Here is a 13,095-nt window from a genome sequence, read left to right as displayed (position 1 = left end):
ATCCCTACCACCCTTCTTGTACAGGGGGACAACCTCCAGTCCTCCGGCACCTCACTGTATTTAAGGAGGGAAATGAGGGACGTGCTTTATATGCCTAATCAAGCCAGCTTGTCACCATTGTTATGGGCCTTTCACATATGTGTAATGCCTTTAAATGTGTGCAAAAGGGGGCAAAGTTCACCCCAAAAAGAAACTTTCTGGCACTTCCACCAGCTTCTCCCACTTGTGAAAACCTCAGAAAATTACTTCTGCAATTCTTCTGGGGTTTCTGCAGCTCACAGAAGTTTGCCTCCAGAAGCTGGGTGTGTTTTTATGCCTCTTGACAGTTTCTAATAGTTCGGTTTAATGACTGAACAGAGGAGTTGGCTCCTTGCTATCACTGGAGTGACCTCAAGTTGGAGTGATTTTGATAACATTTGTTTTGTAGTATTAAAAACAAACAGTTACAGGCGATCTGGAAAATATAAGTATCAATGACTTAATTAAATATGTAAGCTGTGTTCTATGTATTGAACCTCAGCATGGAAAACAATGATGTAGGTCATGGAACAAGCTGGGAACCAACCAGACCTTGCAGGTTTTGTGGACAATAAGTTTTTCTTTGAACCTGTGCTCTGGCATGATTTTAAAAAAAGGCTAAATGTGAAGTACAATTGCATGAATGTTTAAAACCAAAGGTGCAAACCTACTTAGTATTTGGTTTCAGGTCCTCACTAACATCCCTTTAACAAGCAGGATTAGGTTCCTCAGCTGACCATCACATGAACGAAGTCAGATGAAGATTTTGGGAAGCATGTGATGTGGATGTTCTCAGCAGGGATCTCGCTATATTACAATGTTTAGAGATGAAATCTATCACATGCCTCAAACAGCCTGATGTTTCTTCAGGCAAAAAAAACCTAAACTCATAAACTGTGGGAATTAATGTCCTTAGAACTAAATTAATGAAATGAAAAAGAAAGTAGAAAAGATGAAAACAATCAAAAGAAACTAATTTGCTAATTCAGAATAATTTCAAATTAAAATTAACCTTTGGTCAATTCAACAGTATTTTAGGGGTCGATGTATCTTGGAAAGATTTTCCTTGCCTCTTGTCCAGGTTTATTTTAGACTAATTGAGATCAATTGGTATTGTTAATCAACAATTCCATTATTGTTTGATCATATGACTACCAGGAAATGAACAAAATGAACCTCAAGATAAATTATGAAGTCAAGCAGAATACAATATTGTGCCTTCAATTGTTTTTTGTGGTTTGGTCTTTTGACAGGGTCTCCTAATGGCGGACACAGAAGGAACAAAGAGAACTTTTCCCCTCGACAGTCAACGGGCTACAAATCCTGGAATTCTGATCTTTATCCCATTTGGAAGAATGGGGACTCTAGATGGCATGACTGTTGGAAAGGTGAGAATGTGAGACTGAAGTATATTACACGTTTTGATTGTTCAAAATTGGACTGATTTGTGAAAATCAGTAAATACTAGAATACTTAGTAAAGCTGGCCCGAGCACTTCAGAATTTAATGAATTATTCACTCCTTGCAGGACATAGAAGAATTTTGTATTTCTTTGCACAAAAGCCTCAATCCTAAGTCAAGCAAAGGTTTATTAGTATGATAGGAAAGCCATTCTGCAAAACACGGTGTCTCAATTGCACCTCATTTCTCCTTTTATATTCCCCATTTTCCATTCACAGCACCTCATTGACTGACTGTATTTTTCCTGTCCAACTGAAATTTGTTCAATCCTTCATTCCTTCCTTGCTCATGTGCATTCTCTTTCCTTTATGCTCAATCCTACCCATCTCTGTCAATGTCTCCTGCCCCATAACTCTCTAAGAACTCTGTGTATACCTACAATTCTGAGCTCTTGTGGATCCCTCTCTTCCTTAATCCCATAATTGATGGCCATGCCTTTAGCTCTTCAGGCCGAAACTCTGGAATACCCTATCCAACCATCCCTGCCCCTTCACCTCTCCATTTAAAAGATGCTATTTCCTTGACCACGGTTTTGATCATATCTCCTACTATTTCCTTGTTGGCTTGATGTCTGATAATGTTCCTGTGAAGTGTTTTGGGACATTTCACAATATTATGTACATGCAAGTTGTTGATATCTCAGATTGCTCACACTAATCAATCTAGACGTTCCAATTTAGAATTCAAACAATACGGTAACAATATTAAAAATAGTCCTTTCCAAACTTCCTGGTGCACAAATTTCAAAAAAGACAAACCAGAGAATATAAAACACAAAAATAAGTAAGAATTAAGTGCCTGCATTGCCAGAGCTTTAGGAATTTGAATGTGACCACATTCTCTACTTAACATGTAACATTATATTGATAGTACTACCTATTGGTACAGTAGCTTTGGATTCCTCGCATGACACGTTATTTTTAATATGCAGTAGATCCCTGAAAGATTTATATATTTATTTTAATACTAGTGCCAAGTTTCTTTGGTGTAGGCATTCAAAAACCTATGTCATAGCTGGAGCATCATCCCTTGTTTGAGTTTTTGCACATCAGCGGAATGGATCTGGGGATCTGTGCAAAATGAGCAACTATTGTTGCTTTTAATAAATAACTGAGAAAATAAGTTAATTTGTAAGTATGCAAACAATTCCAAGATCAATTTGAAATATTGCAACAACCAGATGTTGAACCTAACCCATGTACAATCTCTCTGTTAGTTCAAAGCAGATGGACACTGCCCCGAAAGTGTGGGTTAGTGGTACCAGGAAGATCAAGATTCTAATGGGATACTATTCATTCTGTTTATAAACACATCTTCCACCAGTTCTTGTTGTTCTAAGGACAAGTAGCCAAGGTTTGTGGACAGCTCATGGGCTTGCCTAAAAGTAACCTACATGTTTAAGTGCTGCACACTCAGATTTTCTCCTTATTCACAGGTGGACCAATTTCACTTGAAGTTAACAACGATGCCCCCACTTTAACTGGTGCTAAAGCCACATTCTACATTAACTTGAAATTCCCTCAGAATCAGACCATCCAGGCTGATGGTGAGATTATTTGGACGGAAAACTGTACTTTAAATGGTAAGATAGTGATCTTTTGCTGAATAAATAGCTGAAAATGAACAGCAGCCATATCAAACAATAACAGGATTTGGAATGGTTGCGCTAATCAGAATAGTATTATGATTTAAATGAGTAGGTCCTTGAGGGTGGTAATATCTGGGCTATTGTCAGTGCCAGATGCTCGTGAGAATAGGAATAGGAGGATGGACCAGAAAAATGCATAGATGAGGAGCTGATACAGAGGGCAAAGATTCACATTTTTGGACCATTGGAGTAGAAATGACCCGTATAAGAGGAACGGGTTTTGCCTGAATTGGAAGGAGATCAATATTTTTGCAGGGAAATTTGCTGGCGCTACTCAGGAGACTTTAACCTAGTAAGTGGGGGTGGGGTGGTGGGAGGGAACCAAAGCAGTAGTGAGAAAAGAGAAAAGTCTGAGGCTGGTTCAGTAGATAAGGGGGAGCAAGTCTAACAGTCAAGGCAGACAAGAGCTTTACAGAGAATAAGGTAAGACTGATAAATTAAACTGCATTTGCTTCGATACAAGAGGCCTGAAAGGTAAGACAGATGAACTTAGGGCATGGTTGGGAACATGAAACTGGGATATCAGTTATTATAGAAATGAGGCTCAGGGATGGACAGCTTGATGTTCTGGGGTATAGATGTGCCAGGAAGGATGGAAAGGGAGGCAAGACATTAGGAAGTTTGGCATTTTTGGTTAGGGAGAACATTATGGATGTAATTAGGCACGATATTCTTGGGAGATTGTCCAGCGAAGTTATATGGGTGGAAATTAAAAATAAGAAAGGGATGATCACCTTGTTGGGATTGTATTATAGGCCCCCAATAGTCAGAAGAAGATTGAGAAACAAGTATGCAAGGAGATCTCAGAAAAACAGTTGTAATACTAAGGGATTTTAACTTTCCAAACATAGACTGGGACTATCATATTATTAAAGGCTTGGATGGGGAGGAATTTGTGCATGAGAAAACTTTCTTATTCAATATATGGATATACCCACTAAAGAAGGAGCAATACTTGACCTTCTGTTGGGAAATAAGGTAGGGCAGTGGGGGAGCACTTTGGGGCCAGTCACCATAATTCTATTAGTTTTAAAATAACAATGGAAAAGGATTGACCGGATCAAAAAGGTAAAGTTCTAAATTGGAAATAGGGCCAATTTTGACAGTACTCGACAGGAACTTTCAAACGTTGATTGGGGGAGGCTATTCGCAGGTAAAGGGATGGTTGGGAAATGGGAGACGCTTAAAAATGAGATAATGAGAGTTCAGAGACAGTATGTTCCTTTTAGGGTGAAGGGGCAAGGCTGGTAGGTGTAGGGAATGCTGAATGACTAGAGAAATTGAGGCTCTGGTCAAGAATAAGAAGAAAGCATATGGATAGCCGGGATCAAGTAAATCCCTAGAAGAGTATAAAGGCAGTAGGAGTATACTTAAGAAGGAAACCAGGAGGGCAAAAAGGGGACATCAGATAGTTTTGGCAAATAGAGTTAAGGATAATCCAAAGAGATTCTTTAAGTACACTACGGGCAAAAGAATTATTAGGGAGAGAATAGTATCAGTATTTATTGTGAAGAAGGACACAGAAGCTAGGGAACTTGGGGAAATAAATAATGATGTATTGATTTTAGGCCTTATCAATGCGATGATTCTAACCCAGCAGCAAAAAGAAGGAAACTAAAAGAAGCACTCCCTCTTTACCTCAAGTTGCACACTCTCAGGGACTTTTGTTTCCAGTCAGGATCTGCACGGGAGCCTCTGAAGTTTTTTAGGAGCTACACTAGTAGAATTTTTCGGGGAATTTATGACTTTTCAAGGCAAGTAGGAACAAGTTCAGGTGGTTGCCATTGGCTTAATCCCTCACTCCTTGAGTAACTTTACCTCCTAGCTGGCTCATTGTTCTCTACCTCTCTCTCTCTACTAGAGGTTGGACTGATGCACGACTCGGGCTGAGGACCTGCCATTGGGAGGGGGGAAACAGAGAACAGTGACATTTGTGATCTCTGATAGTGTTGTAACAGTAACATATACAACCCAGGTCATGGTGCTGCCTATGATCACAAATCATCCATCCTTGTCATTCCAGGATGGTTGGCAAACCTAAATCAAATTGAGGTATTTAAGTTGCTTCAAGTAAGATGGACAGACAGAGAGAATCAGAGCCAGGCTGGTCAAGGGTTATGTTCAAATGCACTTTTCCACAGAAAAAGTTGTGAAAATCTGGAAAATCCTCTCCCTGAAAAAGCTGGCTTAGGCTAAGGTCAATTGAAAATGTTAAAACTGAGATTTATAAATCTGTTATATAAGTGTTACTAAGGGATATGGAATCAAAACGGGTAACAGTCTAGCCATGAACTAGTGGTTCATGGGGCTGAGCGTCTTATTCGTGTTCTTATTTGCTTTAACTGTTATTGCTCCAAACTTAAACATTGCATACTTCAGTTTAATTCTAAATCTTTTCAGAAATCAGAACAGACATTTTACATGACAGCTGCAAAACTGCCCAATTTGAAGATGCAAGTCTATCTTATAAATTTAAAACTATCTGAAGTTCACTTCAAAGTTCTGATTGCCTTTTCTATGTGGGAATGTTATTTTAAAGATTTTACTCACCAAGTAAATAGAAAGTGAGCTATTGGCAGAATGGTTACATGGACATATATTGGGAGCAAAGTGTAATATGTTATTTAGTTGCTGGCCATGAAGGTTGTGTTTTATTTGTATAAACTTGTATTGTATTTGCCAAAAAAGCTATCTGTCAAAAAATATCTCTAAAGACACCAAGGACTGAATTCCAGCTTCAAGGATTTTATGCCTAATATGGTGTGGATACAATTCTTATCAACTCAGTTCAAGTAGCTAAGATTTTCTACTTCAGTGTTTCTGCACATGAGGAATGCATATGAGGAAATTTTATCCCTTTCCCAGCTTGAGATTTTCTGTCCAAAACAAAATGAGTAGTTTGAAAAATCCAGGCTGGATGCATAAAGTTTCCTGCCATGTATTCCTTGTGTTCATCAGGAGTGCTGATTGGAAAATCCCATTAATTGTAAGAATGAATCATATTTAGTGCTATTTTATGTGTGAGGCATATGAATTTGCCTGCGTGTATTCTACAGGTACACAAATAACTGCTGGTGAGTCAGTGTATCCTAATAATACATGGCAGAATGGTGACAAGATGTTTCCAGATGGAAGGCCCTTTCCAAGAATCACAAAGAAGAAAGGATCCAAATTTATCTTTGTATGGCAAACTCTAGGTAAATGAATGATTTAACTTGGCTTTTTAAGAATGAATTATCCAAGATCTCCATTTCTGTAAAATACGAGTCAGCAAGGGAGATTGGGCATTTCGAATGAACTCTGCACATATATCGTGCAGTGAAACTGAGGTTAGATGATTTATTGCAGGATTTTTAGTTGCTCACAAGGCTGATCTCCATTTGGCTACATAAGTGCTTTTTGATAAAGGCAACATGAAATAATGCATATTACACTAAAAAGACAGATATTTTTGAAGGAATGAGTTGGGAATGATTAACAAGTATTCAAGATTCATAGAAAACAAGGCTGTTGAGGTGATTCGGTCTCCAGATACATGCATCCCTCTAAAATAGATACAACTGCATGTGAAATAATATATGTAATTCTGGCACAATGGTTTCTGAAGATGTTCAGCTGCATCAGACAAAGTCTCATGGACTTTTAATAGACTAAGAAAAGGATACTTAAGCTTATACTTGTTGGAACTTTCTTTGGTAAGATAGAAAGAATGAACAGATCAAGAACTTTGAAATTGATGACTGGGTAAATGATGTCTGGCATCTCAAGGAATTGGCATACTGATCTTTTTTTTTGAATTGTCATCAGGGAAGTATCAGCAGGTTGTGGATGGGCCATCATCGCTGGTGGTTGTTGACACAACAGATGTCCCATTAGGTTCCTACACCATGGAGGTAACTGTGTATCATTATCGTGGACGCCAGAAATTCATTCCAATTGGAAAAGCTAATTCACAGTTTACAATCATTGGTAAGAGGCTGGATTGGGTACTGAAACCATTTGACAAAGTATGTGGTTTGGTTCTGTTTGGAAGTTGGCTTTTGAAAATTCAATAAAAACACATTCACTTTCAGCCACAGTAACTCATGTTTATGTAGATATTTGGTCGGAAGTATTTAAAGGAGTATGTGGTACATTACAATACCAGTACAAATCCCTAAAAGGCAAAGGTTCTCTATGTAGTTAACTGACCATGGTCAACAAATGAACTAGGAGGCAAGGGCAATTAGAGTTGAGACTGTGGTGCTGGAAAAGCACAGCAGGTCAGGCAGCATCCGAGGATTCCTGATGAAGGGCTTTTGCCCGAAATGTCAATTCTCCTGCCCTCAGATGCTGCCTGACCTGCTGTGCTTTTCCATCACCACACTCTCGACTCTGATCTCCAGCATCTGCAGTCTCACTTTCTCCAAGGATAATTAGAGATCTTGAAGACCAAACTCCAAATCCATACCTAAAGGCATCCTCCAAGTTTTACATTGTCCTGTCTTGGAAATACATTGCCATTTGTTCATTGTCACTGGATTAACATCCTACAACACCCGACCTAACAGCATTTTGATAATAGCTTCATATATAACGAAGGTATTTAGGAATGCCCATAATCTCCTTCTCAACACCAACTAGGAATAAGCAATAAATTCTGACATTTCCAATAAAGCCCCCCACCCCCAACTCCAACATTTAAAGAAGAGGGTAGGAAATCTATAAAAAAACAATGTGGATGCAGGGAACATAATGAGATAAAAATATGAGGTTAAAACAACTTAAAAGGGACATCAAAGCTCACAGCAAAAGTTATATTAAAATAAACAAAGGTAAAGGGGAATATGGGCCCTTTAAAGATAGCTGCAGGCAGTAAAAATAGGCAATAAAGAAATGGAAAGTACTTTGTATCTGACTGCACAGTAAAGGAAGACAACAAAATACCAGCAAAAAAAGGGATCCTAGTCAAGAGAATGAGTCTGGTGGATTGAATGTAAGTTTTAAAATGGGAATGAAGAAAATAATGGGATAGGTAAATCTCCAGTCCCTATTTGTTTTAATCTGTTATAATTTTCCAATGTGCACTTTGTTCAGGAATCGTGCTTTTACGACTGGAAAATAACGAATGAGGCTGCATCACTTAGAGGGAGCAAGAAACCAAGTAACTTTAGACTTGTCAGTTGTAGGGAACTTACTGGAATCTATTACTAGAGACAGAGTGGTTAAGCATTTGGATGGGTGTGAACTGATCATAGAGAGTCAGTATGAATTTGTGAAGGAAAAGCAGACTATTGCAGATGGTGGAAATCGGAAATAAAAATAGAAAATGCTGGAAAAGACCTATCCGTTTAGGCAGCACTTGTGTAGACAGAGAAACAAGAGCTAACATTTCAAGTCAGTAACCTTTTAGCAGAAAGAGAAGAAGTTGGAGATGTAATAGGTTTTGAACAACAGGTGTGTGGGAAAAGCACAAAAGGAAGGTTGGTGATAGGGTGGAAGACAGGAGAGATTGAATTATAGAACTGTTAGTCCTAATGGAAGTGGAGGTGGGACAAAAAAAATTCAAAAGAAACAAAATGGGGACAATGAAATTGTCTGAAATTGTTGAGCTCAACTTTAAGTGTAATGTCCTTAGTCGAAAGGTGAGGTGCTGGTGCTGTTCCTTGAGCTCACGTTGATCCTCATTGGAACAGTGCAGCAGGCCAAAGTCAGAGACATGAGTGTGAGAGCAAGGTGGGAAATTAAACCAATAGGCCACCAGAAGCTTGGGAATCATGCTTGTGAACAAATAGAGGTGTTCTGTAAATCTTTCACCCAGTTTTAAATTTGGTCTAGTCTATGGTGAGGAGACCAACTTGGAAGCAGCATCACTCATTTTGATCCCTGGCCAACTGCACTGTTCCAGGGAGGCTCAACATGAGTTTGAGGAACAAGATGAATATATCCCGAAGAAGCATTTTACAACCTTCTTGTGGCAACAATTTCAGACTGTAAATACTTGTTCCTACAAAACAGGGATATTTTGTTTCCATTTCTCAGTTAATTTTGTTTCCTTTGAGATAGCCCAGGTAGGGAAATGATATGGATGTTTCTTCTATGAACATATGGAAGTCATTAATAAATGAATCAACAAATGCACACAGAATTGTTAGTAACTTTGTAATATATCAGCAATTGGCTCCAAGGTAGGAGGAGGCAGAATATGCATTAAAGGGAATTAGTGTGATGTGATGTTTCCCCACTGATCTGTAGTGTCGCCTCAGGTTTTCATCATACTCAATGACTTGCAGATTCAACCAAACAAAGCCCTGGGTGAAAGGTTTGACTTTGAGGACAGACCTTGAGTACAGAAGATTTTGGGGTGATCTAATTGAGGTCACTGAAACAAGAAAAGGGATCCAACAGGGCAGACACCGGGAGTCAGAGGTTGGGGCTATGTTTATAATGCCAGATCATTTACAAGTTAAATCAGGATGCACTTTTCTTCAAACAAAGGTCAATTGAAACATAACCTTGTATGCAAGGGTTTTGACACTTTGTTCAGAATGGACAAAAGATTTCTTATATTACTGATAAGCTCACTGCAAATAACAATTGTGTATAATGCTGCTTACTCTCTGACTGACAATTAATATTTGAGTTAATTCAAACTAGGAATTTGATTAGAAAATAAAACTTCAGAAGCAAGAACAGCAGTATTAGAATGCAATTATTTACATAAATTTAAGAATTCAATTTCAGAACAATGAAACATTGCCAGCTGGTTTAAATCCTTCCTCAGGAATAAAGGCAGAGAGCCTGAAGCATGGAGAGGTAAGCTAGAGGAGGGTGGGGCTGGGGAGAAAGTAGCATAGAGTACAATGGGTGAGTGGGGGAGGGGATGAAGGTGATAGGTCAGGGAGGACAGAGTGGAGTGGAGAGGTGGAAAAGGAGATAGGTAGGTAGGCCAAGTCCGGACAAGTCATGGGGACAGTGCTGAGCTGGAAGTTTGAAACTAGGGTGAGGTGGGGGAAGGGGAAATGAGGAAACTGTTGAAGTCCACATTGATGCCCTGGGGTTGAAGTGTTCCGAGGCGGAAGATGAGGCGTTCTTCCTCCAGGCATCTGGTGGTGAGGGAGAGGCGGTGAAGGAGGCCCAGGACCTCCATGTCCTCGGCAGAGTGGGAGGGAGAGTTGAAATGTTGGGCCACGGGGCGGTGTGGTTGATTGGTGCGGGTGTCCCGGAGATGTTCCCTAAAGCGCTCTGCTAGGAGGCACCCAGTCTCCCCAATGTGGAGGAGACCGCATCGGGAGCAACGGATACAATAAATGATATTGGTGGATGTGCAGGTAAAACTTTGATGGATGTGGAAGGCTCCTTTAGGGCTTTGGATAGAGGTGAGGGAGGAGGTGTGGGCGCAGGTTTTACAGTTCCTGCGGTGGCAGGGGAAAGTGCCAGGATGGGAGGGTGGGTTGAAGGGGGGACGTGGACCTGACCAGGTAGTCGCGGAGGGAACGGTCTTTGCGGAAGGCGGAAAAGGGTGGGGAGGGAAATATATCCCTGGTGGTGGGGTCTTTTTGGAGGTGGCGGAAATGTCGGCGGATGATTTGGTTTATGCGAAGGTTTGTAGGGTGGAAGGTGAGCACCAGGGGCATTCTGTCCTTGTTATGAGGGGTGGGGTCTGCGGGCGGAGCTGCGGGATGTGGACGAGATGCGTTGGAGGGCATCTTTAACCACGTGGGAAGGGAAATTGTGGTCTCGAAAGAAGGAGGCCATTTGGTGTGTTCTGTGATGGAACTGGTCCTCCTGGGAACAGATACGGTGGAGGCGGAGGAATTGGGAATACGGGATGGCATTTTTGCAAGAGGTAGGGTGGGAAGAGGTGTGAGAGTCGGTGGTTTTGTAAAAAATGTCAGTGTCAAGTCGGTCGTCATTAATGGAGATGGAGAGGTCCAGGAAGGGGAGGGAGATGTCAGAGATGGTCCAGGTAAATTTAAGGTCAGGGTGGAATGTGTTGGTGAAGTTGATGAATTGCTCAACCTCCTCGCGGGAGCACGAGGTGGCGCCAATGCAGTCATCAATGTAGCGGAGGAAGAGGTGGGGAGTGATGCCAGTGTAATTGCGGAAGATCAACTGTTCTACGTAGCCAACAAAGAGACAGGCATAGCTGGGGCCCATACGTGTGCCCATGGCTACCCCTTTGGTCTGGAGGAAGTGGGAGGATTCAAAGGAGAAATTGTTAAGGGTGAGGACCAGTTCGGCCAAACGAATGAGAGTGTCGGTGGAAGGGTACTGTTGGGATGTCTGGAGAGGAAAAAAACGGAGGGCTTGGAGGCGCTGGTCATGGCGGATGGAGGTGTAGAGGGATTGGATATCCATGGTGAAGATGAGGCGTTGGGGGCCGGGGAAACGGAAGTCTTGGAGGAGGTGGACGGCGTGGGTGGTGTCTCGAACGTATGTGGGGAGTTCCTGCATTGGGGGGATAGGACAGTGTCGAGGTAGGTAGAGATGAGTTCAGAGGGGCAGGAGCATGCTGAGACAATGCGTCAGCCAGGGTGGTCAGGCTTGTGGATCTTGGGAAGAAGGACCGGGCAGTGCAGGGTTCCCGGACTATGAGGTTGGAAGCTGTGGGTGGGAGATCTCTTGAGGTGATGAGGTTCTGTATGGTCTGGGAGATGATGGTTTGGTGATGGGGGGTGGGGTCATGGTCGAGGGGGCAGTAGGAAGAGGTATCCTCGAGTTGGTGTTTGGCTTCAGCGGTTAGAGGTCAGTGCGTCAGACCACCACTGCGCCCCCTTTATCCGCTGGCTTGATGGTGAGGTTGGGGTTGGAGCACAGGGATTGGAGGGCTGCGCGTTGTGAGGGTGAGAGGTTGGAGCGGGGGGACTCTATGCTACTTTCTCTCCACCCCACCCTCCTCTAGCTTATCTCTCCACGCTTCAGGCTCACTGCCTTTATTCCTGATGAAGGGCTTTTGCTCGAAACGTCGAGTTCGCTGCTCCTTGGATGCTGCCTGAACTGCTGTGCTCTTCCAGCACCACTAATCCAGAATCTGGTTTCCAGCATCTGCAGTCATTGTTTTTACCTGGTTTAAATCCCGTCTATGGCATTACTCTTGTACCAATGTGACATAAGGTAATTTATAAATAAACTTGGCTATGCGTCGAGTATTTTACTCTGCTCCATAATCTAATTCAACTATATTAAGGGCAGGTAATCATGAAACATACATATGCCCAAGACCCAACTTTGATCTTTAAACTGTTTCCTTTAAGAAACATGCAGCAGACAGTTCTGGGAGATTTGTAAATTGAACACACTTGCAAACCAATCATACAAGATGACTGCCATAACCTATCAGCCTGGAGCATTCTGCCGCCTTTCAATTAATTTATGCCAACCACTTTATCTCTCTCTCCATCATCAATCTTGGACAAGGCTAATCAATGTCTAAACTCATCCTGAAGCTGAAACAAATTTGTCCACCTAAACAGTTGCTTCGCATTATATGTCCATATCATTATTTATATCAATGGCCAGATTTTCAGTTTATCGAATTATACATGTCCCTTGCACAAGGCCTAAGCAACATTGTCCTTTCTGAGTAATTCTACAAACAAAGTGTGGAAAACTGTAGGTAATCAATTTACCATGCTGCTGGCTAAACCGGCAATGCTGCCAAAAACCTTGACTGCACTGGTAATCGAAAATCAGCTGTTATATTTCCAACAGGAGAGTAGACTAAATCCAGTTCCTAATTATATACTGGGACCCTCAGTATTAAGCCCCTTCTCAATGATAATGAGGATTCTTCATTAAGAATCTCCTTTCTTTAGGTTTCTGAGTATATGGCTTATATTTTACTCAGGGTAGGAGATGATGATCTAAATTTGAATAAATAAATGAAATATTCCGTACCCTTCTTAAGTTATCCAGAGGTGAGAGTGTACAATTATGTTTCTAGCATTATAATTGTTCTTAGCATTCAGTAAAGTTTGAGTCAGTGT

The 13,095-nt window shown here is 41.3% G+C and overlaps 1 protein-coding gene across 2 annotated transcripts in view; it reads left to right on the top strand.

The window, feature by feature from the left end:
- The window catches only part of pmela (premelanosome protein a), a 35,425-nt gene that overhangs the window by 9,121 nt on the left and 13,209 nt on the right, over positions 1-13,095 (top strand). For both annotated transcript variants that reach the window (XM_060820932.1, XM_060820931.1), the window contains exons 2-5: positions 1,272-1,406; positions 2,915-3,061; positions 6,184-6,324; positions 6,935-7,096. In XM_060820932.1, coding sequence (XP_060676915.1) covers positions 1,272-1,406; positions 2,915-3,061; positions 6,184-6,324; positions 6,935-7,096 — 585 coding nt within the window. The remainder of the gene's footprint in view (positions 1-1,271; positions 1,407-2,914; positions 3,062-6,183; positions 6,325-6,934; positions 7,097-13,095) is intronic.

This window comes from Hemiscyllium ocellatum, chromosome X (assembly GCF_020745735.1).
Source record: "Hemiscyllium ocellatum isolate sHemOce1 chromosome X, sHemOce1.pat.X.cur, whole genome shotgun sequence".
Lineage (NCBI taxonomy): Eukaryota > Metazoa > Chordata > Chondrichthyes > Orectolobiformes > Hemiscylliidae > Hemiscyllium > Hemiscyllium ocellatum.
The sequence above is the reverse complement of the archived record's forward strand: the minus strand, read 5'-3'. Positions and strand labels throughout refer to the sequence as shown.